The 27,448-nt window shown below is 47.2% G+C and overlaps 2 protein-coding genes across 3 annotated transcripts in view; both read left to right on the forward strand.

Annotated features, from left to right (window-relative positions):
- PLA2G4E (phospholipase A2 group IVE) overlaps window positions 1–27,448 on the forward strand; it is a 55,983-nt gene that overhangs the window by 2,939 nt on the left and 25,596 nt on the right. The window contains exons 1-2 of one of the 2 annotated variants that reach the window (XM_077764605.1): window positions 18,661–18,756; window positions 24,413–24,485. In XM_077764605.1, the coding sequence (XP_077620731.1) occupies window positions 18,661–18,756; window positions 24,413–24,485 (169 nt within the window). Of the gene's footprint in view, window positions 1–18,660; window positions 18,757–24,412; window positions 24,486–27,448 lie in introns of those variants that run through there. The other variant, XM_077764604.1, reaches the window with a different exon arrangement.
- Window positions 3,662–4,206, forward strand: LOC144231774 (U6 snRNA-associated Sm-like protein LSm3). Its single transcript, XM_077764342.1, has one exon. It carries the CDS (start codon window positions 3,668–3,670, stop codon window positions 3,974–3,976), a length of 309 nt encoding a protein of 102 aa, XP_077620468.1. The 5' UTR covers window positions 3,662–3,667; the 3' UTR covers window positions 3,977–4,206.

The raw sequence follows: 27,448 nt of genomic DNA on the forward strand, positions 1-27,448 counted from the left end.
CAAAATGGGCCACTGCCTGGCTGCTGACCTGGGAGCCCACACAGCTCCCATTATCTCTGACATCAAGGCTGTTACCTCCCAGCTCCAGAGGCCTGGCGAAATCAGGCCGCACCCCTGCCGCTTCCCTGCTCCTGTCACACGCCCCGTGGCCCCATACCTACCCTTCTCTCCCAGCAGGGCTCACAGACTCGGTGCCCGGCATGAGGCAAGATCATTCCCAGCTCCTCTCCTGGATTCTGCAGCTTCCCTCCTGGAATGTTCTCCCTTCCACCCTCCTGCTGCCTTTCCTTTCAGCCCCAGCTCAGGGCTCAGTTCCCCAGTCTCTCCCCACCTGCCCTCTACTTTGCTACTTGGTGGATCGCCCTTCGGGACCACCTCTATGGTTACACCTTTCCCTGCACAGTGACTGAAGCCCACTGGATGCCCCTACCTGACCCTTCATGTCTAATCCATCTTCCTACTACATAGGGTCCGAAATCCCTCTAGCATCCCACCACTCTGTCCATCTCTGCCCCTCACCCAGGCCCAAGACACCATTTCCCATCTGAACCACTGCAGCTCACCTTCCTACCTCCAGTCTGGTCCCCTCCACTCCCCGCATGGTAGCCAGTGATCTCGTTCACATCACTTCTCTGCTTAACATCCATCAGTGTATTACAATCCTTAAGATAAAGTACCAAATCCTTACCAAGTCTTTCAGGCCTCATGTAATTCACCCAACTGCCCACCTTCCCAGATATTTCTCACCCAGTCACTCCGTACTTACAAGCTCCAGACACACATGTTCAGCTCCTAGATGCACCAGCTTTTACCACCTCTCAGCACCTTGCACATGCTGTGCCTGCAGCCAGCCCACAGGGGGCTAACTCTGAACTGCCTTTAGTTTCAGCTTAAAATCTGCTTCCCCCAATGGGGCAACTGGGTGGCTCAGTCCGTTAAGCATCTGAGGTCATAATCTTGTGGTTTGTGAGTTTGAACCCTGTGTCACAGAGCCTGTGTCTCCCTCTCTCTCTGCCCCTCCCCAGCTTGTGCTCTCAGTCTCTCTCTGCCTCTCAAAAATGAATAAATGTGAAAAAAAGTTTTAAAAAACGACTGCTTCCTTCAAGAGGTCATCCCTGACTCTTCCCTCAATCGAAATTGGGTTCCCTCTGCTAGTGTCTTTTTTTTTTTTTTTTTAAGTTTCTTAGAGAGCAAGTGGAGGTGGGGGAGGGAGAGAGAGAGAGAGAGAGAAACCCAAGCAGGCTCTGCACTGTCAACATAGACCCTGACATGGTGCTCAAACTCATGAACCATGAGATCATGACCAGAGCTGAAATCAAAAGTCAGACATTAAACCGAGTGAGCCACCCAGACACCCCACTGCTAGTGTCTTTAATAACACCCTGCGCTCTTCCTTGAATAGACTTATCCCAATTTATGACTATAAATTCCTTTTTCCTTCCTTGTTCATTGCCTAGCAACCATACTTCATGCAAGAGCAGGTGCCACATCTGTTTTGACACCCAGAACGCATACATAGCACCTAGCACTAAGAGGTACTCAAAGCGCATTGCCATCCGTGAACAAAGCTTTCCTGGACTTGTCCAGCTCCAACTGGAGTTCTTTGCCTTCCACGTGCTCTTATAGCTAGTTCTTTCCAATTTATTTGTCTCATCGTGAAGATAATAAAGAGAGCAATAGCTATAATTTATTAAGGTTTATGATCTGCCAAACTCTGCGTGCCAGTCATATATGCATATGTGTGTGTGTACATATTTTTACAACAATCCTGTGAAATAGGTACTATTAACGTCACTTTACAGATTATGAAAATGAACCTCAGAGAGATAAAGTAATTGCCTAATGCTACCCAGCTAGTAATTGCCTTGGCTACACAGCCAAGATACGGATTCAAGCCTTTGCGACTCCAGAACTCTTATTCTTTCCTCTACATTTGCCTGAGTGGGTGCTGTCTCCAGCTGGGCTGTGATATTTTGTTGCTGTTGGGTTTTTTTCAGGAGCCTCTTTGCTTTGTGGAGGTGGTGGTTGTTTGTTTGATGGTTTGTTTGGTTTGGTTTGGTTTTGGTATCTTCCACTTCTACATTGCAGGTGCTGTGTTAATACCTGCTACTTATGAGGGTGTGTCAATGGGCAGGTGAGAGCCATGCAGGACAAAAGTTCCATATTTCTGTCAAAGTTGCCCTGCGAGGTGAGTGCTAGGGCTGGGTCTGAGGAAGGTGGAATGGGCAGCCATCTACAGAACTTGACTTATGGGGACCTGAAGGCCCACTTTCCCCTAATATCTCCCCCACCAGGTCAGGCTGACCCTGCCCCTCCCTCCCCTTTCTTCCTAGTGAAATTCCCACCATGGGAGTTGTTTCGATGTTAGGCAACAAAGCTTCTCCCACAGGCCTTTCAAGCAGTTGAAAGGATTAACAAATGTCCCCTGGATAAGGGCAACGCTGGATGGAGAGTAACAGAATCTCAAAGCTAAAACAGATCATCTGGATTCTAGAGCAATCTCCTGCACAGCAGGGGAGTCTCTTCTGTGCTTTCTGGGCAGGTAGCCCTTTGCATAATTCCAGCAATGGAAATTTAATACTTCCTATATGACTAAGTTCTTTCTTATACTGAGGTCAAGTGTACCCACCCACAAAAGCCCATTTCTACCATCAGGCGTGACACATCAATTTAATCCTTTTCTGTACTTGACAGCCCTTGACTGACCTGAGTCAGTTACCATATTCAGCACTTTCAAGACCCTGCTGTCCTGGGCTCTGCTATCTGCTTTGGTCAAGTTTTCCATGAGCTGTGGCTTTGTTCTCTGTCTTGTCCTCTGGTGGATGTCCCAGCTGGGGCAAAGAGGAGGATCCAGATGGTGAGGTGGGAAGAGGAGAGGGCCTCTGAGCACTTGAGGAAAAATTCCTCCCCCGAATAGACCTGCCTGACTCTGTCCTTACTCTGGGCTTCCTGCTGCTCTCAGAGAATTTGCATAAAAGAATATACCTATGCTGACATAGGCAGATATCTGGTATGGTGACCTGGCACATAGCATGAAATATGGCAGTTTTCTTTCCCTCTTTATTTACTTAACATATAATAAGTTATTTAACATACAATCATTTTATTTATTTAACATATAATAATTCTACTTTTTCTAAAAGTTGGTTTTCTATCAAGAACATGTAACACAGGTTCAGTGTAGACATTAGAAAATGTTTAAAGTATAATAAAGAAAATAAGCCTTCCTAATAATCTCATCATCCAGAGATAACTTCTTGAACCCTTAAATATTTCCTTTCAGTTCTTTTTTCTATGTACATACATACATAGAAACCTATATTATTCATGTATATATACACACACATATATATATACACGTATACATGCAATATTGAGCTCATATTGTAAAATTTTCCTACCTATCAGCAAATACTAATCATTTTCCTTTGCTATTAGAAAAAAGGGTCTAAAGGGGCACCTGGGTGGCTCAGTCAGTTGAGGTCTCCGACTTCAGCTCAGGTCATGATCTCAGTTTGTGAATTGGATCTCCAAGTTGGGCTCTGTGCTGACAGCTCAGAGCCTGGAGCCTGCTTCCGATTCTGTGTCTCCCTCTCTCTGCCCCTTCCCTGTTCACACTCCATCTCTCTCTCTCTCAAAAATAAACAAACATTAGAGGGTTTGAAACATGGCGGACGACGTGGACCAGCAACAAACTACCAACACAGTAGAGGAGCCCCTGGATCTCATCAGGCTCAGCCTGGATGAGCGAATTTATGTGAAAATGAGAAATGACAGAGAGCTTCGAGGCAGATTACACGCTTATGATCAGCATTTAAATATGATCTTGGGAGATGTGGAAGAGACTGTGACTACCATAGAAATTGATGAGGAAACATACGAAGAGATATATAAATCAACAAAACGGAATATTCCGATGCTCTTTGTCCGGGGAGATGGTGTCGTACTAGTTGCCCCTCCATTAAGAGTTGGCTGAAACAAAGAATTTATCGTGTTGTGGAATATAGGAGACTTTGTATGATTCCCTCTTTAAATGTAGAAGACATTCCAAAGAGGAACCCACGTTAATTTCGACATTAAGAAATGACCATGGATTCTTCCACTCCTGAAATGAGTTGATTTGCAGATATTTCAAAAATTCTTAAGCTAAAGAGTATTTTTATTTTTTTCCAACCCTTTCAATAAATGTGATCACCAAGATGCAAAAAAAAAAAAAATTAAAAAAATTAAAAAGAAAAAAGATTTTAAAAAATAGCTACAATTATCATCACATCATCCAAGCATGATCCTATCTGCCAATTTTTGATGCTATGAATATTACCTCAAAGCCCGGAAAACCTGCCATTAATATGCAAATTACAATGACACCCCTCTCTCTTCTTTGCCAGCTTGGCAGAAAGATAGCACTGTTTCCCCAAGATTCCACTCCAAGCATCTCAGAGAATTCCCAGGCCGGTGTCCCTGTCGTTGAGGTAGTTTCCCTCTCACTTGTCTGCTGACTCTAGACTTGTCTACAGTGGTATCTCTGCTGACTTGCCCAGACTAAGGAATGCACCTGCCCTGACAGGAATAATGAGGAGAGCCCCTCAGCAAAGTTACCAGATCACCAATTATCACCTGGTAATGATAAGGTTCTCTCAACCCAACCATACCGGGAATCTGTTCCCCCACAAGTAGACCCATCATAGCAAGGTTTCGACATGGAGTTTCAGCATGATTCCTGTGCCTTGGATCCCAATCAACTGAGCCCTAAAACTGAGTCCCAAACACTGGTCCAACCTCCTCTCATCTTTACGGGCATTTCCTCTCTGGGACTCCTATTGTCCTTCCTTACCGTCCGTCTGACCTCAACAATTTTCTTGAAGATCTCCTCAGTTCTTCATATACATTTCAATAATTTGAATACCCAGTGGAAAGGGGTTAGGGTCCCAACCTTATTTTTCCACCAACAGACTTCTTTGCTCCTACATAAATTTATGGATACAATGAGATTCCTAAGGAAGAGTACTACCACAGCTCCACTCAGCAGGGTCTGAGTGATGCCATTGATATAGTCAGGAGGGGATGACTTCTATCTCCACCCATCGGTGGCTTCTAAGTCATAGCCCTTGTTAAGCTAAGCAAACAAACAACAACAGAAATAAAAAGCAGTTACAGGAATAATGCTACATCGAACATCTCTGGGGATTTGTGCAAGAGTTTATGTACAATAAATTCCTAGAAATAGAATTGCTGAATATAAGTTCATGCAAGTTTTAAATATTAATGAAGATTACCAAATTGCCTTCTAAAAAACTGTGCCAATTTACATTCTATCAACAAAGTCCTGTAGTCTTCCCCACACCCTGACCAACGTGAAGCCTTATCAACTTTTCATGCCTGCCAATCTGATGAAAATGGAATCACTTCATTGTTTTAATTTAGAGTCTTATTATTAGTGGTAATATTTTATACACTTATTGCATATTCTGGTGATCCCGACTTTATCGAACATTAGAATCACCAGGGAAGCTTGAACAAATTTCAGTGTCCAACTCACATGTCCCATTGATTCTATCAGTCTGGGAGCCAGGCATCAATAATTGTTTAATGATCTCCAGGTGATTCCAGTTTTTTACCAAAGTTGGGGAGGGGCTGAAGTATGCGTTAAGTACCATGATGTTTGTATCTTTAATCAGTTTTTCTATTGCATTGTTTGCTTTTTAGTATTTATTTGAAGGAACTCATTGTTTACTGGGAAAATTAGCCCTTCATGATGAATTGGACAAATGTTTTAACAAATTAGCCTTTTATTATTATTTATGTTTGACACAGAGAAATTTAACATGTATATAGACAGAAGTATCAGTTTGTTTCCTTTATTGCATCTCAGTTTTTTGTCTTGTTTCCTCACTAATGACGATAAAGCAATAACTAATTAGGTTATATTTATTTTTGGAATTTATTTTGGTGTAAAGAGTGAGGTATGGATCCAGTTTATTCTTTCTCCAGATGGCAAAATAGTTATTTTTTTAGAAAGTAGTTAATTTTTGGGCACCTGGATGGCTCAGTTGGTTAAGTGTCCAACTTCAACTCAGGTCATAATCTCATGGTTTGTGGGTTTGAGCCCCACATGGGGCTCTGTGCTGACAGCTCACAGCCTGGAGCCTGCTTTAGATTCTGTGTCTCCTTCTCTCTCTGCCCCTCCCCTGCTCATGCTCTGTCTCTCTCAGTCTCTCAAAAATAAATAAATGTTAAAAAAATTTTTTAAAAGAAAGTAGTTAATTTTCCAACATAATATCCATTAATTTGTAATGCTCTCATTTTCACATGTAAATCTCTTACTTATTTCCCCCCAGGTTTACTTATTATATTTTCATTGCTATTGTAAAATGGGATCTCATTTTCTCTTGTGGTTATGAGTTTTATAGGAAAATTTATGATTTTTGATTATTTTTCAATCAGCCATCCTTATTATGACCTAAATTCAAACAGACACATACATACATTCTTTTTATAGTTCTCTTTCTTTTTTTAAAAGTTTATTTATTTATCTTGAAAGAGAGGGTACACGAGTGGTGAGGGGCAGAGAGAGAGAGGAGATAGAAAATCCCAAGCAGGCTCGTCACTGTGAGAAAGGAGCCTCATCTGGGGCTCTAATCTACGAAACAAACAGTGAGATCATGACCTGAGCGGAAATCGTAAGTCAGATGCTTAACTGACTGAACCACCCAGGTGCTCCTATAGTTCTCTTCTAATGACTGCATAGAATTTGATCATAGGAATATGCCATTACTTATTAATATATCTACCAATATTGAGCATTTGGATGATTTCCAACTCTTAACCATTAAAAATTTAGATGCAATTAACATTTTTAGGCATGTATCATTTTCTTCTCTCAGTGTGAGTTTCCAAGAGTAGAATTACTTGGGCATAAATAGTTTTATAGCTTCTAATGATTCCTGTTGTATCCTGATAAGTATTGATGGTGATTGGTTTGACTATGGTGGAGAAGGACTAGGCAGGGGAATCGATGGAGTCCCAAGAATAAGGGTGAGAAAAAGTAAAGGATCTTGAAAGGATGCCCAAGATTACTAATAGTCAGGAAATATACATTAAAACCACAATGAGATATGATTTCATACCCACTGTATTAACAAAACTCAGAAAGTCAGTGCATAATTCTGGATATACACCAACGGGAACCCTCTTCCATGGTGGTGGGAGTATAAATCAGTAAAATACTTTGGGGAACAATTTGGCAATATCTAGTAAAATAGGTGGTAATATACCTTATAACCGAGCAATTTCTACTTCCAGGGGGATGTACACTAAAGAAACACAACACGTACAGGAACACTCACAGTAGTGTTGTTGGTACTATTCTTCATTGAGTCTAAGGTGCAACATTCACTAAGGGAAAATATTGCCAATTAAAGCATAACCCACTGTTGTTGTTGTGTTTTTAAGAAAAATTTATGTTGGGGAGCCTGGGTGGCTCAGTTGTTTAAGCATCTGACTTTGGCTTAGGTCATGATCTCACAGCTCGTGAATTTGGGTCCCGCATTGGGCCCTGTACTGACAGCTCAGAGTCTAGAGCTTGCTTCTGTGACTCCATTGTTCTCTGTCCCTACCCTGCCCGTGCTCCGTCTCTGTCTCTGTCTCTCTCTCTCAAATGTTTATTTTTGAGAGAGAGAGAGAAAAAAAAAAAGAGAGAGTGTGAAGGGGGAAAGGGGCAGAAAGAGAGAAGGAGACACAGAATCTGAAGCAGGCTGTAGGCTTTGAGCTGTCAGCACAGATCCCAATGCAGGGCTCTAACTCACCAACCATGAGATCATGACCTGAGTCGAAGTCAGATGATTAACTGACTGAGCCACCCATGTGCCTTCCCACTGTTGTTTTTAATAAGTATCTCTTAATTCAGAGATTTTTAAATGTGAAAAATACATGCCTTAGAATTGATGAAATATAGCAATAGCAAAACTTCGATACAACTTAAATATCCATCACACAAAAATGTGTAGATAAACTGTGGTATACTCTATAGCCACGAAAAGTCTAGGAGCCAGATCTATACTTAGGCAAATCCTATAACCATAATATCTGGTTGGGGGAAAAATCCAAGTTTACTGTAGAATACATATCCTTTGTGATATCACTTATATAAAGTCTAAAACATGAAAAGTGATACCAGATAGAACTTAGAAATACAGACATATTTAGAAAAGGAGTAAAGAGGGGCACCTGGGTGGCTCAATCAGTTGAGCATCCAACTTTGGCTCAGATCATGATCTCACGGTTCATGAGTTCTAGCCCCAGGTTGTGCTTGCTGCTGTCAGTGCAGAGCCTGCTTCAGATCCTGCCCACCTCTCTCTCTGCCTCTCCCCAGCTCACTCTCTCTCTCTCAAAAATAAATAAACATTTAATTTTTTTTAAAAGAAAAAGAATAAAGAAATGCCTTTGAATGATGACTAGAAATCCAGAGTTGTGATCCCCCCCCACCCCCGGAGAGAGGGGAAATCACTGTGTTACCACTGTCTTATTTTTAACTCTGGGTAGTTGATTCAGAGATGTTTACTTTATTATTCCCTGTACATTTTTTTATGTCATAAAATTGCTTAATACTTTTTTAAAAAGGAGAAATTGAAATTATAAGCGAAGCTGGGAAGATGTGCTTTGCAGGGAGACTGTTTTATTTGGGCCTGAAAGCAATTTCTTCTTCCCTCTTTCCATCCTCTCTCAGCTGGACGTCTTTGGGGTGAAAGGTCATCCCAAAGGTCAAATGTTGAGCTCATATGTGGATTCTTATCCCAGCTGGCTTAGGATATGATTTCCATTTCCTCTGGTCTTTCTGCCACCTGCTGCTTCTTATTCATTATCTCCTGGGCCTGCCCCATCGTGCCTGCTTTTTCCCTCCCCCTTCCGTCAACTCAGCCTTACTCACGGGAGAGGATGGCTGCCTCCTTCCACCCCCAGGCAGGTGACGAGGTGAGCTTCCTCTATCCCAGCTCTAAACAGGGACAGTAACCAAAGCTATTTCCCTATCCCAGTTTACCTGGTATTGAAATGGAATGGTGAAGGTGATCGTCAATCCTCCCATGACAAGGAAAGGCTTACCTCTGCTGGGGTGTCACAAAGGCAGTAAGTATGTGAGTGGGAGGTAGATGTATTATAGGGTTGACTTGCAGAGTCAAAGACCAACAAGAGACCTAGGAACAAGAGGAGGGATTGGGGCAGATGAGAGAAAGAACTTGGAAAGGTTCTCTTCCCGTTTCCTCCCAAACAGGCCCCTGAAGACAAAAGCACAGGCATGTACCTCCCACCCTCCATGTGTCCTGGAGATTTGGGTTCCCTAATTTGATGACATAAGGGACTCAGTTCAGGAGACAGAAGGGGCACAACCCCAGGTAGTTCTTGCCTCCCCTCTCCCTAATGGAGAATCCCAAATAGAGACCTGCCACAGAGGTGGTGGTCAGGTGAGTTAGCCAGAACTCCTTCAGCCACAAGTGCAGAGTAATGGAAGCGGGATTCAAATAAGCATAAGTTGGGCTGGGTGGGGGGATGTCTTTATTGTCTTGTGGGGTTGTTAAGTCCAGGTATATGTGGGCTTCAGGCATAGCTGGATCTAGTGGTCCAGAACACATCCTCAGAACTTTCCCTTTTTCTCCCCATCTCAACTTTGCTTTTTTCTATGTCAGCTTAGTTTTTTTTTTCTTTAAAAAAAAAAACTTTTAGAGAGAAAGAGAGGATAAGTGGGAGAGAGAGAGAGGGAGGGAGAGAGGGAGGGAGGGAGAGAGAGAGAGAGAGAGAGAGAGAGAGAGAATCAACCTCAAGCAGGCTCCATGCTCAGTGCAGAATCCTATGCAGGACTCAATCCCACAACTCTGGCATCATGACCTGACCCTAAATCAAGAGTCTGATACTCAACTGACTGAGCTACGCAGGCGCCCCTACATTAGCTTAGGGACTTCCATGTGGTAACAGTAACTCAAAGCTTACCTCTTCCTTACCTAGTTTCTTAGAGTTCATAATCTGGAGAAAAGAGTATAATAGCTCTCTCTCCCTCCCTCTCACTCGTTTCCACCACCACCACCCCTGCCCACCCATATAACCCTAAAAAGAAGTGGGAGGAAATTGAATTGTTCCTGAACCAATCAGTGAATCTAAGAAGATGGGGATGCTGACGGGCCAGACAGATGGTAGGGGAGGCACCTCCAAGGAAGGAAGAAGATTCCCCACGACAGTCGCATAAGATCCCAAGTGTTCTTCTATTAGACGAAGGGGAAGGGGATTTTAGGGGTCATTATGTCCATTCACCAGGACCCCACATATGGACTCAATCACCCCTTAACCTCAGAACTGGTGGGGTGGGGGGAGGTGGCACCTGCACGTGGCAGGGTATGGCTGCAATGCTGCCAGCTCCCAGGCACTGGGGACAGGAGAGGCTTGAGCCCAGCCCCCTCCAGGCCCCACTGCAGACAGAGCTGGGGGACCCGGCTAGTAGCACCAGGCGGCTCTTCCAGACTGCTTCCAGGAAGGGAAAGGGCTCCCACTCCTCTCTGCTGCTCACAGACCCAAGGGTCCCTTCTAACTGCTGTGCTTGGCTCACCCACGTCTTCCTCGCCAGGTGCGGCCTAGATTACAGCAGTCAGCGCTGAGGCCCAGCCCCACCCACTCCACCACCAGGAGTGCCCTTTGCCCGTGCATCCTCCAGGCAGCTCCCCGCCACTCTCCAGGCCCAGGCCCCCGCCCTGGGCCCCAGAGCCCACCTGCCACCAACCAGCCAGAGCTTGTAAGGGGGCTAGGCAGGGCAGAGGAGGGTAAGAAGCCAGGTGGGAGTGGCCTGGAAGTGTCAGAGAGCCAGTTCAGTCACTCTCCACTTCCTCAGTGCAGTGTCTTTAACTCAAACCCTGATCACTACGTCAAAAGCAACCAAATCCTCAGGGTGCTTGGCCTGAACAGCTACAAGGCTTACATGATCCCTGAGTGTGGCAGAGCAAGCAGGGCTGAGGCTGGTGGGGACAGCTGCAAGTGAGTCTTTAGGGTCCCATTCCAGGCCCCCTAGGGGCAGATGCCACTAATCCGGTGCGACAGGACTTTATTCTCCAGTGGGGGCTCAGGGTAACCCCGCAAGAAAGAGCACGTGTGCATCTCCTCCCAAGCGCACACACCACACTCACAGCTTCACACTCACACTTGCACCTGGGGGAAGAGGTGGTAAGAGGAGTCACAGCCCTGGATCCCGCTGAGTGAGAACAGACCACAGGCTCTGTTTTCACGCACCCCCAGCGCCCTCCTCATGTCTCTCATCCCCCTCACCAAATATCAACCTACTTGTAGTCACTTTCAGCACTTCCCTGACCATATCCTTGACTGTTCATTTCTGACATCAGCCACGCTGTGTTTACAGTTTGGTGTCTGTCACAGCTTATTCAGAAGGACCTGAGAATCCCCCGTTTATTCTCAGTCTGAACTGATGCCCAAGCACGGTGAGGCCTCGGGGGGCTGCAGGGCAGGCCAGACCCCTCTAGTCAGCAGCCAGCAAGGACACTGAGGCTCCCTGGTTCTGTGGTCTTGTCGTAGCTGTGTCACCGAGTCACCGGAGATAATGAAAAGATCGAGATGCCAGGCCCCACTCCTAGGATTCCGGACTGACCTGGTCCAACCTCCCATTTTACAGAAGAGGAAAGTGAGGCCCGGAGAGAGTGTATCATCCTGGATACACTGGAAGTAGAACCCACAGCTCCTGGTTTCCAGCCCAGGGCTCTGCCCACCACCCCACAGCGCCTCCCTGAACACTGACCTTGATATCAGTAGGGAGCCAAGGCATCCCTCAGCTCTGCTGGGACCTGTCCAACCCAGGAATTGGCATGAGGGCATCTCCTGCTCACAGACCCTCTCAGGCCAACACCACCCATCCCCATGTCCTCTGCCCTGTGATATGGTAGGGAACAGCTCTTGGGAAGTGACTGCAGAACCTTGGTCACTTGACCCAGATGGAGCCCATGGGGAATTATGTTCCTCTGCTAGAACTTGGCTGTAACCAAATTCAGTCCAAAGACGGCACCAGTGAATGGAATAGACTAGAGCCATTGGATATAGTTCTTAAAACAAGGGCACCAAGGGGCACCTGGGTGCCCCAGTCGGTTAAGCATCCGACTCTGGCTCAGGTCATGATCTCACGGTTGGTGAGTTAGAGTATCACATTGGGCTCCGTGGTGACAGCTCAGAGCGTGGAGCCTGCTTCAGATTCTGTCTGCATCTCTCTCTGGGCCCTCCCCCCACATAACTCATTCTCTCTCTCTCTCTCTCTCAAAAATAAACATTTAAAAATTTTTAATAAAAAATAAATATAAACAATGGCACCAGTACAAGCTCACCCTGACACATTACCCCAGAGCTGAACTTGCTAGAACCCTCCCCCAGTTCTCTCCCTGTGGAGTCAGGAGTCCCTCCCTACCCCCACCCAGTGCCCTGGCTGCAAGAGACTTGGCAGAGTTTGGGGGATGCTTGGTCAGCCAGCTTGGGACCAAGGAAAGTGAGGGCCACTTGTCATCCCTCTGTGGGGGAAGCCAGGAGTTCCGCACCCCCCATATCTGCCCTGCAGGTTCCCATAGGCTTGGCCCGAGAGGCCTGTGGGATAGCAAGGCAAAAGAGAAGGGTGCAGGGAAAGGAAGAGAAGAAGACTTACAGACCTGCTCTGGATTCCTCCCCTCTTCCACAGACAAGCAGGTCTTTGTCTTTCCCCAGCCCTAGTCCCTTAGGTTCAGAGTGACAGCTAGAAAATCTGAGGCAGTCTGCATGGCACTGGAACCCATAGGGCATTTGGATAGCATGAGACCCAGTAGCATTGCTCACAGGTGAAGAGGGAGAGGTGTTTATCAGGGACCTTTTGTAGACCATGGCTTGCCCCAAGGAGCCACACTAGGCTGATCAAAGAGGTGCACCTGCCCTCCAGCTCACCCAGATCACACAGTGCTGATGGTCATGTGTTCTACCCATAGGAGCGGGATTTGCTGTCTTTCTTAAACACTCTGCTCAGAAACTTTCCATGAGTTATCACTGCCAACAAACAATCATGATTCTCACGCTTGATATCCAGGACTTTCTCCTTTCATCTCCTTTCTGAGTCTTCATACCCTTGCTCATGCTATCTTGCCTGACACAAATGCCCTTTCCTACTTTATTCATCAGGTCCCTACCCCTCCTCCAAAGGCAAGTGCAAGTTCTCCCTATGCCATGCAGCATCTTCTGACCTTCCCAGCCCAGGATGGTCATGCTCTCTGAGCGGCATATTTTTATGCCTCTCTTCCTCATCCGTGACAGGATCATCCTAAGAGCACTTTTGTGACCTTCCTGTCTCAACCAATTAGATTGGAGCTCCTTGGGCAGGGATGCTGTCTTGGTGTCTCTGATATTACTGTGTATCACACTTTTGTGGCAAAACCATCACTAACTGAAGGTCAACCATATACCAAGACCTTCATCCCATTTAGTTTCCATAACCACCCCATGAGGTAGAAATCATTATGCTTTCCATTTTGCAGATGGAGAAACTCAAGCTTATAGGGATACATTTACCCAGGTTCATGAAGCTGATATGTAGCAGAAGCAGTATTCACATGCAGGTCTGTGACACCTTAAAGCTAGACTCTTAACCAACTATACCATGTTCAGTCAGGTTTAAGACAATGGCAGTGTCATCCTCACAGAGGTGACCAGTGACAAAGTGTAAATGCAGTGTAGAAAAGGCTCCAGCCAGTCTTGCTATGTGAGAGAGAGTCAGGAGCTGGAAAATAACACTTGTCATCTAGTTGAAACGAGAGGCCACAACTTTTAGTAGCAGGAACTTCCCAAGATTGAGAAATGTGGAGTTGTGGATGAAAGTACTTTGAGGATTAACATTTCGTTATCAAGAAGAATGGATGATGGATGTGGGGGGGAGGAGGGATGGGCATGGAGGAGGGCACTTGTGGGGATGAGCACTGAGTGTTATGTGGAAACTAATTTGACAATAAACTATTTGTAAAAAAAAAAAAAAGAAGAATGGAAAATATTTGTCAGCCAGATCTACTGACAAACTTAAGACTATAAATACTATCTACATTGGGATGAAGATTCTTTCTTGTCATGTTTTTTTAAAAATATGTATATATTTTTNGAAAATATTTGTCAGCCAGATCTCCTGACAAAAATAAGACTATAAATACTATCTACATTGGGATGAAGATTCTTTCTTGTCATGTTTTTTTAAAAATATGTATATATTTTTTAAATGTTTACTTATTTTTGAGAGAGACAGAGCATGAGTGGGGGAGGGGCAGAGAGAGAGGGAAACACAAAATCTGAAGCAGGCTCCAGGCTCTGAGATGTTGGTGCAGAGCCTGATGCAGACCCAAATTCACTAGCTGCGAGATCGTGACCTGAGCTGAAGTCAGACACTTAACCGATTGAGCCACCCAGATATCCCAAAAATATGTACATCTTTTTTAAATGTTTGTTTATTTATGAGAGAGAAAGAACAGCGGAGGGGCCACGAGAGAGGGTGACAGATGATGCGAAGCTCTGTGCTGACAGCAGATGACCCAATGTGAGGCTCAAACCTACGATCCTTAACATCGTGACCTGAGCTGGTCAGATGCTTAACCAATTGAGCCACCCAGAAGCCCCTATTTTTTGTCTTGTTTATGCTTATTTTGTATCATTTTGTATCTCCTCATCATGAAATGGAGTCATGTCTAGCTTGTTGGCGGGAAATCCTGACACATCTCAACATATTAAGATACATCTCCTGATGTATGTGTAGTTACAGCCAGAAGTTCTGGGGTCAGACTGACTTGCATCGCATCCCTGTCACTTACCATGGTGACCCTGAGCAACTTACTTACCCTCTCCATGTTTCAATCCTTTTTTTAGTGACATAATAATAATATCTACTTCACAGGTAATATAAAATATGTGGAATAGACTTTGTCACTTTGTAGACATTCAGCAAATGTTAGCCACTTCATCTCTGTGGACATCTGTGTAATATTCCAGTGTGTGAATGTGGCCTAGCAATCAAACCATTCCTTGACTGGTGGAGTTAGGTGCTTCTAGTTGATGAACAAAATGAGCAATGTGTCTACCCTTAAAGAGTTACAGTCTGATGGAAAGAAGCAGAAAGAAAAAATAAACAAGATAACCCAAGATATGATACATTAAATCAAATCAAATAACCAGAGTGACTCAGAAGCACACAGGTGGGCGAGAGACACACACCTAATGGAGGGCGGTCAGGCAAGATTGCTGGAGAAAAAGGACATTTGTGCAGACCCATGCCCATGAAAAAGAGCAGCAACATGCAGAGTCACAGTCAAAGACATCAGGCTGGGGAACAGCAAGTGCAGAATCCCTGATGTGGGAAAGAGCTTGCCATGTTCCAGGCGGGGGGGAGGGGACAGTAGAGCTGGAACTCGTGTGTGAGGAATGGAGGAATGGAACAGATGTGAGCAGCCAGACCACACGGGACCTTCCAGGGCATGGCAAGAAGTGAGAGCAGCCAGAAGCTGGGAGGGTTTTACTCAGGGTCGTAACATCATCTAGCTGATGTTTTCAGGACACTACTTGCGCCCTCCTGCAGGGAATGGCGTATAGGAAGGCAAGTGAGGAAGCAGGGAGACTGGGTAGGCTACTGCAGTAGTTGCAGTGCATAAAGGCAAAGGTTTGCAATAGAGCAATGGCAGAGAAGCTGGGGAAAAGCTGGAGGGGAAAAATTTCCTCCAAGAATGTGGAACATATCCTCCTTCGTCCCAAGAGCCCCATACCTGCCCTCACGATTGGTTGTTATTTCCCTGTACCCACATATCCTTCTCCCTTCTCCCCTCGGAAGGGCAACCATTACTCAACTTTCTTGGTGTTTTCCAATTTAAAACTGGAGTGAAATCTCACTCGTGTTTTAATGTGCATTTCCCTGATTATGGATGATTTTGAGCATCTCCTCAAATGCCTGTTAGCTTTTTGGGATTCCCTTCCCACATAAACTGCAGGTTCAAATCTTTGGTCTATTTTTATGTTGGCACAGCCATCTTTTTCTTGTGGATTACATAAGAATTCTTTGTATTTACTAGATAGTGATCTAGTGATTCAGAGATTTGCAAATGCATTGCAAATATCTTGTGTCATTCTGTCAGCTGTCTTTTAGCTTTTTCTGTATGTTCTTCTTAGTTGACAGAAATCCTTAATCCTTATGTAGAGGTTTAGAAATGTTTTGCCTTATGAGAAACAATGAAATCTGGCCATGTGTAGCAACATGGATGGACCTTGAGGGTGTTATGCTGAGCAAAATAAGTCAGGCAGAGAAGTACAAATATCATATGTTTGCACGTATAGGAGGATTAGGAGGAACTTAACTGAGGAACAAGGGGGAGAAGAAGGGGGGAAATGGTGGGTGAAAGGGAGAGAGGCAAACCATGAGAGACTCTTGAATGCTGACAAAAACTGAGGACAGATGGATGTGGAGGGAGGGGGGGGATGGGCATGGAGGAGGACACTTGTGGGGATGAGCACTGGGTGTTATGTGGAAACTAATTTGACAATAAACTATTTGTAAAAAAAAAAAAAAATGTTTTGCCTTATGGTTCCTGGTTTCCAAGTGTTTCATAAATCCTTCTTACCCCCAGATCATAAATAGATTCTCCCACATTATCTTCTGTTAGCTTTATAGTTTTCCATTTCATGTGTTGGTCCCATGTACAGCCTATTTTTTAAATATGACAATAATGGAGATGTTGTTTAATTTATTCTATTTAGTGAGCCACTCAGGTGTGTCATCTGTTAAACAGCTCTTTTTTCCCTCTTGATTTGTGGTGCCAATTTTATCATTGATTAAGTTCCACTAAATATCAGAGTGTGTCTCTGATCCCTCTCTCTTTGTCCCGTTGGTCCGGTTCTTGCGCCAGTGACACACTAAGTATGTTTTGTCTAAGTGTGGCTTTGTACTTTATCTTAGAATCTGACAGGGCATGACTCTCTTTACCATTGTTTTTTAATGGTGAGTTTGTTATCCATGGATATCTATTAAGAGGAAAAACTTTGGGATATAGTTTGGAGGTAGTGCTTTTCTTGTGACATCTTTTGCTTGATTGAAATTTTATGTTTCTGTATATTCAAATCTGGTAATATATCTTTACTGGCTTCTAGGCTTTGTACCTTATTTAGGAAGATTCTCTTCATCCCAATATTATATTAATGTTGTCCAATATCTTATTTTAACTTTTGTTATGTTTTTATTTTAATGGTTAGATTTTTAATCTGTCTGAAATTTGTTTTTGTAGAGTTATAAAGTTGGGATCTAATAATTTTATTCCAGGGCAAGCTAGTTTCTCCAATAATGAATAGTCCATCCTTTCATCCCTCTTTGAAAGACTTCCTTTATCAGACACTAAAATTCCACATATACACAGGATTGTTTCTGGGATTTATTTGCTTTATGGAAGGTATTGGAATCCACAATTCATTGCCAAAGAATGGCTAAGCTTTGGATGCATTTGAGCAGAATGGCAGTTGAAGGGATGGTTACAAAGCTCACTGGCCAGCCAGGTGTGGGGGGGCATGAATCCCTGAGAGGCAGAGGAAGCTGAGAGACAGGAGCCACTGATGGGATGTAAAGGAAAAGACAGGCACTGAAGGCATCTTGAAAGAGGAAAGGTGAGGAATTAATCCTTGCTGGGTCCTCGGGGAGTGATGTCACCTCTACCTGGCATAGAAAGAGGTCCCACAGATACCACCAACCAAGCTCCATCCCTGCATTTGGACCTAGTCAGCCCTGTGTTCAGATCTCACCCTCAATTTCACAAAATCACTTTAATATGTGGGCCAGAAAAGCCGGTTGTGGGGCCTCGGGCAACAGCTCAGGCAGGAAACTCCCAGCGTACCCAGCTGGGCAGCCAAGCAGGCGAAGTCACCTCACCAGGCCCCTGAGTGATCCTACCACTAGGCCCGAGATAGGGATCAGGTGGGTGGGGCAGGAGCATCCTCTAAGCTGTCCTGAGACAGGCAGAGTCTGGGCACACCCTCTCTCCATCTGGCTTCCCAGGAAGAAGAGCTGGGGATACCTGTACTTGACCCTTTCCTCACCAAGGATTGAGGCAATTATTTTTTTCTTCTTCTTCTAATTTTGGGAGTCCTGACCATGGTCTCTGCCTCCCCTGAAGTCCCTGCCTACAGCTCCTGGGCACCAAGCTGTGGGATTTAGTGGAGTTAGGAGGAAGGACACCTTCCCCGCACACCACCCCCCGATCTCCTCAGATGGCCAGAGGGGCATCTCTGAGCCAAGACCTTGATAAGCTGAAGAGAGAGAGCTTTCCCAGATCATGGCTGGGCTAATCCTAAATTGTGAGGGTCCCAGATCCTCTTTTTGCCCTGCTGTTCCCTTGGACAGCCAGGTGGTATGTTTTGGGGGATGGCCAACTGCTGATCCCAAGGGCCAGAGTTCCCTGATGGTTCCTGCATTTCCAAGATCTGCAGACTTCAGTGTCCCTTGATGCTAAGAGGTCTAGACCCCCTGTTCCCCATCTGCCTACCCACCCTAACCCCTCCCAGTGCAATCCCAGCCACAGCAGAGAGGTGTCTGCAGGGCGGAGCTCTGAGTCAGAATATAAATTCCCAATCTTGCCACCCAGCTGGAGAGCTGACACGATGCTCCAGAAGCAGATGCCCGCCTGGCTCTCCCACTACCGACCAGACCTAGGCCAAGCAGAAGATGGCAAGCCTTCAGCCCCCTGCGCCTCGGAGGTGAGGGAGCAGTACTGGGTAGGCGGGGCAGAGGCTGAGGGCAGGAGACAGGCACAGGGAGGGCTGGGAGCATTGTAGATTCCAGAGACATGGAACACCAAGGCTCAGCAGCCCCTACCTCACACCTGGGGACATAGTCTTGCCCAGCTGGAGCTCCTGGGTGGATGGCCCAGCTGAGAGTCCCCATGGGCTTAACACGGTGCTGTGGTGTGACTCAGAGCCATCTGTAGCCAGGCCAGCACCTGGATAGACGGTGCTTGGCACTACCAGGAGTGGATCCACACTTGCTTGTCCTAGCTGTGAGTAGAAATTTACCCTGTGGACATTCTAAACTGCCATGCCTTGTGAGTGTGTGTTGTGGTGTCTCATGAGGATCAGTGGCATTGCCAGCCTGTCACATTAGCCGCGAAGCCCAGCTGAGTCTGTGGTCAAGACTCCTGGGTCCATCCGGTTTCTCATGGCCTCATAGAGAGACTCTGGATTCAAGGATCAGGTTGCCAGGGCTCCAGACAACTCCACTTCAGCTTTCCTATTTACCTCAAGCTTCCACTTTGCCATAGACATGCTGTAGCCAGGACTTTAAGCAGCAATTTCTTCCTTATTTTTCTCCCCAGGGCTCCCTCCCCCAGCCCACACTGAACCACTGAATGAGACGAGTGATGCCCTGAAAGTGCCTTGTCCTTCTGGGGTGGGAGATGGAGACCCTACTCACCCTCCAATGAGCCCAAGGAGGGGAGCTCTGAGCTGCATGGTGCCTGGTGCCCCACTGCCCTGGCCAAGATAGACATCACCTTCTGGGATATGTCCACATTTCCCCACAGCTCTTGGGGAGCTGGAAGAGCCTCTGGTCAGCACTTGTTCCTGCCTCCCCAGTCTGGTTGAGCCTGTGGAACCCAGACTAGGGGAGAGCCTCCATAGGAGAGACAGGGGAAGTGAAACAGCTGAGGACTGTGCCTGTCCCTCTCAGCTCCCAGAGGGTCCAAGGCTCAGAGCTGGCCTTCTTGCTGTGACCCCTTACCTAGTCTGTGTGTTAAAAAGGAAAACAGCTATGGTAGCTCCTCCCGGGAACCTCCTGGGAGGTTGGGCTGGGATGTTGCTCGGACTAGCTGGGAAATGTTCTGAGGTCCCATAAAGTCTCCATCCCAATGGTGGTGTCCTCTTAGGGAGGGCCCACACATCCAGGGAGGGATCACCAGGCTGTTTGGGGCTCTGATCCAGGTGTTGCAAGGAACAGGCTATACCCAGTTCACTGGGGAGGAGGAGGCGGCACCACCAGCCGTGCCTGTCCTGAGAAGCCCTGGGGAGGCATAGCCCACAGGCTCCCTGCGCTCTGCCCTCCCCTCTCCTGCACTCCAGACCTTGGGGGCTGGTTTGGTTAGGATATGCCTGGCCCGGGGATGGGCATCACACCCACCACCTCTGCAACAGAGTTGTCAGACCCTCTCCCCAATTCCCATTGCCATGTGGGAGCCTGTCCCTGGGAGCCCATCTGTAACTACTGACTAATTTGTGGTGACAGCTAGACCTGGGGTGCAGGGAGAGCCCTGAATTGGGAGCCAAGGGCCTACTCCTCCCTCTGCTATTAAGTAGTCCAGTGCATGACCCGGAGCAAGCTTTGAGCCACTTTGGTTCATTCTCGGTGAGAGTCAGCCTCCAGGTAGATGGAAAGTGTGCTGCCCTGTGGTCAGGTGGATCTGCGCCTGAGTCCTGGCCCTGCCACTTCTGGGCTGTGTGCCCCTGTGTGAGATGCAGTCTCTCTAAACCCAGTCTTCTCCTCCACAAAGCGGGGATGACAGCGCCTTCCCCACAGTGTGGTTGGAGGGCTAAATGAGAGCAGGTACAATGTACCAGCACAGGCTCAGGGCCTGGCATGCTGGGGGAGGGTAGTTAGTTGTGCTCCCCAACCTCCATCAAGGTCCTCCCTATAAGGATGGGCCTGGGAAGGGGCACTATTGAGTTGCATAATAGCTAGTCCTGAGGGTCATGGGGCAATATCTTTTCCATATGAGCTGGCGAGATACCCCCTGTCCTGAATAGGTCGCAAGGAGAAGTAGAGTCCTGGAGGGATCAGCGCCAGGAACCAAGGACAGGGAATAGGCTGGAGCAGGAGCTGTTTGTGTGGCTACAGCCTGAGTAATAGAACCCTTTCTCCCACATGGATTTCCTGAAAACTAGCAGGCCCACCCTCCCTGCAGGTTATTAACATGTCTGAATACACTTCTTTTTTTTTTTTTATATGTCTTTATTTTATTTTGAAAGAGAGAGAGAGAGAGACAGAGTGTGAGTGGGGGAGGGGGGGAGAGAGAGAAGGAGACACAGAATCTGAAGCAGGCTTCAGGCTCTGAGCTGTCAGCACAGAGCCCAATGTGGGGCTCGAACCCATGGACTGTGAGATCATGACCTGAGCTGAAGCCGATGCTTACCCGACTGAGCCACCCAGGCACCCCTGTCTGAACACACTTCTGTACTGTTTGTCAAATAGTTCTGCCTTGAGCTCCAACCCCCTGAGTACTCCCTTCTCCTTACCCAGGATGCCCCAATGGCCCCATGAACCGAAGGACTGATGTCCATCTCTGCTCCAGGGCTGCGGCCCAGCTGGCATGATGTCTGGCCATGGCTATGGCTTCATCCTGATAATGAGCCAAGGTATCCTGTCCTAGGGACAGGCTTATCCAAGTCCCTAAAGTGGTTACCCTTACCACACCATAAGCTACCTCATAAACTTGAGTTTCATAATGTTGGGGGTTTCTGGCTCCCATCTGCACTGTCACAGACACTGAGCTGTGTTCTATTGGATCTTGATAATTGGATCAATGATCTGTGGAGCTGTGAAGTTTTGCTTATCTCTAGTGTCACTCCAGTTCAGCTGGTTATAGCAGGAGCAAAACATGTACATTCATTTTTATCCAAGAAGGTTATTTTTCTCAGACCTGGCTCTTGGAATCACCTAGACCCAAGACCTCAATCCCATGGTCCCACTGCTACCTCCCAGAATGGCCCCCAGAATGACTCCCAACCCACTGCCAGGTTCTATCTCCCTGCTGGCAAAGATGTCAGAGTAGTTTGTAGAGCACTTTGGAATTGAGTCTCTGATGCAAATTCCTGAGCTAGAAATTGTGATTTGAGACTCAAGGTAGCCCTTTGTGGCTACTGGAAAGTGGAACTCCTCCAAGAACCCTTAGGCTCCGGTGTGCACTGGCTCTTTAAAAAAGAGAGAGGGGAGCCTGGGTGGCTCGGTTAAGCATCTGACTCTTGGTTTCAGCTCAGGTCATGATCTCATGATTTGTGAATTTGAGCCTCACATCAGGCTCTGTGCTGACAGCGTGGAGCCTACTTAGGATTCTCTGTCTGTCTGTCTCTGCCCCTCCCCCACTTGCTAATGCTCTCACTCTTTCTCAGAATAAATAAATAAACTTTAAAAAATAAAAAAGAGAGAGATCATGGAATACATTGGCAGAAATGTAGCCAGTAAAAGCATTACTGGTAGAAGGACTACCGGTGTTTGGGGATTATCTGGGGGCCTTGAGGGAATTCGGAGTGAAAAGAAGAAGCTGTCAGGAAAAGAGGTTCTAAGAGGAAAAGATGAAGGAGGAGGGGGTGAGGGGCAAGCAGCACCTGTCTTCGTGTTGAAAGTTAAGGGTTGCTTTCTTTTTTATTTTTTTAATGTTTATTTATTTTTGAGAGAGAGAGTGTGTGTCAGAGTGTGTAAGTGGGATAGGGGTGGAGAGAGGTGGAGACACAGAATCTGAAACAGGTTCCAGGCTCTGAGCTGTCATGTCAGTGCAGAGCCCAATGTGGGATTTGAACCCACAAACTATGAGATTATGACATGACCTGAAGTCAGATGCTTAACCAACTGAGACACCCAGATGCCCTAAGTGTTGCTTTCAAGTAAGATGATAGCATGGTCATAGTTATGAGCAACAGGCGTAGGAATTAGAATTGAATTCAAACTCGGGTTCCTCTGATTCTAGCTGAGTGCCCAGCGTCAAAGGGCTTAAGCTCAGATTCACCATCTGTAAGGTGAGGCTAATAATAATTGCTTCAAGGGGTGTTGTAAGGATTGAGCAATATGAAACGTAGAGATTATACACACAACACTTAACATGTGGCAGACACTCAAGAGATAGTAGCTGGTGGTGTTAGTCTTGCTGAGTTAGAGTGGGAAGAGATGGTCAACCTCGCTGGAGGTATCAGGGTTAGATGACAGCAGAGGACTTTCCCTGGGAGGCAGGGACACCTCAAGTGAGGTCCTGCAGGAAGCTGTGAGTGCTCATTCCCTTCCAGACAGACACAAGGGGGTCAGGCAGGGCTAAGGACAGCCCTCCTGGAGGCAGGAATATGGCTGTGATGGCTGAGAGCTCAACACTAGGAAATGTCCCTGAGGACTGACCCTTGCCTGGGCCGTGGCCTGGTGGCCCGCATTTGAAGTCTGGTTGCCATCTGGGAGTGGGCTTTGCCAGAACTGCTCTCCTGGGTGAAAACTGACTCCAGCTTCCTCACCAGATCATACCAGGACACCCCCTCTCCCAGCTGGGGAGTGAGCAATGAGGAGCCCACCATGCCCAGAATGGGTAGGGCCAATGGCCACAGCCATATTTCCAACACCAGGAGAGAAGTGGTGTGTGTGGCCTTTGCTCTGAGTCACCCAGCTCAAAACAGAATCCTGTTAGATCAAGTTACTGACTGTGAGGATTTCCAGTATTTCCGTTAATCTCACAAAAGGATTCCTCAGACTGTCCATTTGACTTTTGTTCTGATTCCGAGGCAGCTGTTGGGAAGGGGCCTGATGTCTGACCTACACATCTATCTCAGGTTCTAAGTAGCCACCTTCCCAGGCTTCATTCTATTGTTGCTGCTTAGAATAAGCCCCAGAAGAGGCTGGAAGGACAGACATCAAAATGATGACACTTCCCCTGACATGAAAAAAAAAATTGTAACTGTGTGTGGTGATGGATGTTAACCAAAATCATTGTGGTAATTATATTGCAATATGTATGTATATCAAGTCATCTTGTTATACACTTAAAATTAATACAGTGTTATATCTCAATTGTATCTCAATTTAAAACCATAGCAATAGCTCAGTCATAAAGGTCTTAATGAAGATTTTAAAATGTAAGAAAGGGGCACCTGGGTGGCTCAGTCAGTTAAGTGTCTGACTTTGGTTCAGGTCATGATCTTGTGGATCGTGGGTTTGAGCCCTGTGTCAGGCTCTGGGCTGGCAGCTTGGAACCTGGAGCCTACTTCAGATTCTGTGTCTCCCTCTCTCTCTATTCCTCCCCTGCTACATTTTTTAATGTAAGAGAAGTGTCTGGCAAAGAGTTAAGTGTTCAGTAGATGCTACCCATTGTGATATTATTATCTCTGATAATCTAGCCACGGCAGATGAACTGTCTGTATACAGTCTGAGTTGAAAATAAAAATAATTATAACATTAAAAAAACAAAACAAAAAAATGTGGTAATAGCAAGAAGTAAGCCCCTCACCTCAGCAGCCTTGGGGACCAGCAGTGTCCTACAGAGCCCAGAGGTGTGGATTGACTGTGAGGAGGCATCTTGGGTCTGAGCAGTGGGGACCTGTGTCCTGCTTGAGCTGCTCTCTCTGTCAGTTGTTATTACCTGAAGAGTGAGTCCGCTGTCCTCTCAACCCACAGGGTGGGGTCTCTCCATGCCACCTGCTGACGGTGAAGGTCATCCGGATGAAAAATGTCCGACAGGCTGACATGGGTGAGTATCCTGTCTTCCCTTCTTCTCTGCATACGGGGCCTGGCTGGAGATCTGCCCTGGCTGGAGAAACATCAGAGGTATTTGCAGGGGGTGGGGGGGAGTGTCTGCTACACTCAGTCTGTATTTCAGACTTTGGGGTTGATATCATTTTTCCAGGCCCCCCTCCTAGCTGTAACCTTGGCGCTACCAGCCCCTGCAGTGTGCTTGGGTCTGAGAACGCTGTTCGCCTCACTCTCTCCTCCCCACTCCCTACTCCCTAGCACCCATTTACAGGACCAGCAGCTTCTCCCACACTGGGTACTTCTTGCTTCTGCTGAGTTTATGAGCTGTTAGGGGTGAAGGAGGAGGAGGAGAGACCCTTCTGCCAGCTTAGTCTCTGTGCCCTTGCTCAGTGCATGGATCCCAAATTGGGTTCTGGGGTTCATGGCAGAGGCCACATTGCATGAGCTCTGCAGTGTAGCCCCATGGATGTGGTTTGACTCACCAGCGCTGTTTGTGCAGTGTTTTCTTACAGCCTTAACTTCACCCTCATCTCAGCCGCTGCTACATTCCCAGGTTATGGGGGCCCTGGGAAGTGTCCGACTTCAGTAGGAAATGAAGGCATTTGGGTGGGTAGGATGCGCCCCTCCTTCTTTTCAAGAAATGAGGAGAGCCCAGATCCCGTCCTTGTGCTGCCCTCAACTTGCCCCATCCAGAGAGAGGCTTGGCCCTCAAGGAGGAGAGGACTGTGTGTCAAGGCCCCCTCGCTGTAGGGGTGTCCGCACTCACAGGAGCCACCAGGCTTCCCCACCGCCCCATTATACTTCCACTGCCCTCACCCTGGGATTGAGCTAAGCTAGAAAGAGCTTCAGGGGGACAGAGAATGCAGAGAGCCATGATACGAAGTATTTTAATAAGGGAAGACATTTACACCCAGAGTGATTAGAGACTAGTAATAGGAAATGGTGTTCTAACCTGGTCACTGTAGAATTTAGAACTAGAGGAGGACACTGAAAGCCAGGAGTAGCTAAGGAAGGCTGCTTTGAGGCCCTGAGGTCTGAGAGGGGTAGAGTATGAGCATCCAGAGGTCCTGGGAGCCCAATCTGTGGGAGGGACAATTGTGAGGGAGGTAGAGGAGCCACATGGCATCTGTGAGCACCTACTGGGGGCCAGTGGGGGTGAGGAGGCGGGGAGGACAGGCTTCCAAACAACACATGCTCCTCCCCACAACAGGGTAATGCTGAGGCCCATTCTACACGTGAGGGCTAATGATTGCCTATGGTGGAAGCAGAATTTGATTCCAGGTCTGGACTCAGGGGTGGAGGGAAGAGTAGGAGAAGGAGGCTAGGGCTGGGCAGAGAAGGGATGCGGATCCAAGTGATAGGGCGCCTGAGTTCTTGAGGAAGGGATTGCATGATTTCCTGAGGCCATATGCAGATTGTGCTGAGGCATAGGTGGGGAGAGGCTGACTAACTTTCTGGGAAACTGTTGTAGCAATGCAGGCATGATTGTGCAGGGCAGAGGAGGGAGGGGTTCGCTGGGGTTCAGGGAAAGATAAGGGGTCAGGAAGGACTCCACCTGGGCCCCCTGCACGGCACCGTGTCCAGAGCCATGCCAGCAGGGGCAGTTGCAGCCAGTGTCCAGTTTGGACCTGGCTCTGCCAGTAGGCTGGCGGGAGGGCCGGAGACTTCTCCTCAGGCTCCTCAGGACCTCCCACGTCACCAGAGAGTCATCTGAGAAGTGTTCCCTGGGTCCGGGACCTGGCCACCTGTTTTACCTTTCTTGCCCATGCCACGTTGGTCACCCAGACACTTCACCCACCCCGGAGCAGAGTTCACCCATTCCCCCCACCCCGGGATACCCACAGCTTGCACATGCCCACAGGTGCACTCCCCTGCCTCTACTCCTAGGGTGTGTCTGTCCCAACCCTGTGGGTCACACAGGCTGCACGCTCTCACGGCATGCCTGCACCTGTGTGTGTGGACCTTCCCTTTGTCCAAGCCCCTTTCCTCTGTCTTCTCCTGCCACGCCCGTCCTCTGCATAGCCCAGAGATGGGGGGCTGGGGGAGCAGGCAGCCAGACAAGAGGGCTGAGGTCTGGCTCTGCCACCCTCCTCTTCCCCTTCTCCACACACCCTCTGGCACACAGCTGCCTTTGGGGGTTTCCAGGCTCCCTTTGGAAACCGTTTGTTGTTTGTTTCCCTCATTTCTCCTGAGGAACAGGGTGGGGGGCATACATGGTGTCTGGGGGCTCCAGCCCGGGCCACGTTCCTGTAGACTCCACAGTTGACCTAGGCTGGGCTCTGTTGCCACTTTGCCTGATGAGGTTTGCAACTATCCTGATGTCTTCTGGGTCCTGGATTACTCTTGCCCCAAACTTTTCCCTTCTACCTTAGATCAAAAATAAACTCTACTCTGGTTCATCCTTCTAGAGTATGTCTGAGTTTCCTAAGATTTCAAGGAGCCTGAAATGGATGAGATTCAGTGAGGACTCCCTTGTCAAAGTGCACTCCGGCCAGCCCTGAGCCAGGACTGGATAGAGTGGACCTAGAAACCTACTAGCTACCAAGAGTTTTTATTCCTCTTGGAGAAAGAAAATTAAAACTCAAACTAGTACCTCAAGGGATGTGAGGAGGTGTCTCCAGAGGTATCAGGAAGACAGTGTTCTCAACATCTGTAGATCTCATTGAGTCATCTTTGCCACGCACATTCCAGGAAAGGAGGCATGTCATTCAAATGACCAAGCCCGCTGTCACTCTAAGAGGAACGAGGATCAAAACCTATCAAATGCCTAGGAAATCCCCTGAAGTCCCTGAAATCCTCAGAATTGGGTCAGCGTTGCTTAACCATTCTTTATTACCAACATGCTGGTCTCTCTCTTTATAGTTAGATAATGACGCCTGCTCCAGATTTTCATCTGGGCCGCCGCTGGCCTTGCTCCACCAAATCATCTCTCCCTCTCCAGGATTTCACTCTCCTTTCCCA

The sequence above is a fragment of the Crocuta crocuta genome, unplaced genomic scaffold (genome assembly GCF_008692635.1).
Source record: "Crocuta crocuta isolate KB4526 unplaced genomic scaffold, BGI_CrCroc_1.0 scaffold102, whole genome shotgun sequence".
NCBI lineage: Eukaryota > Metazoa > Chordata > Mammalia > Carnivora > Hyaenidae > Crocuta > Crocuta crocuta.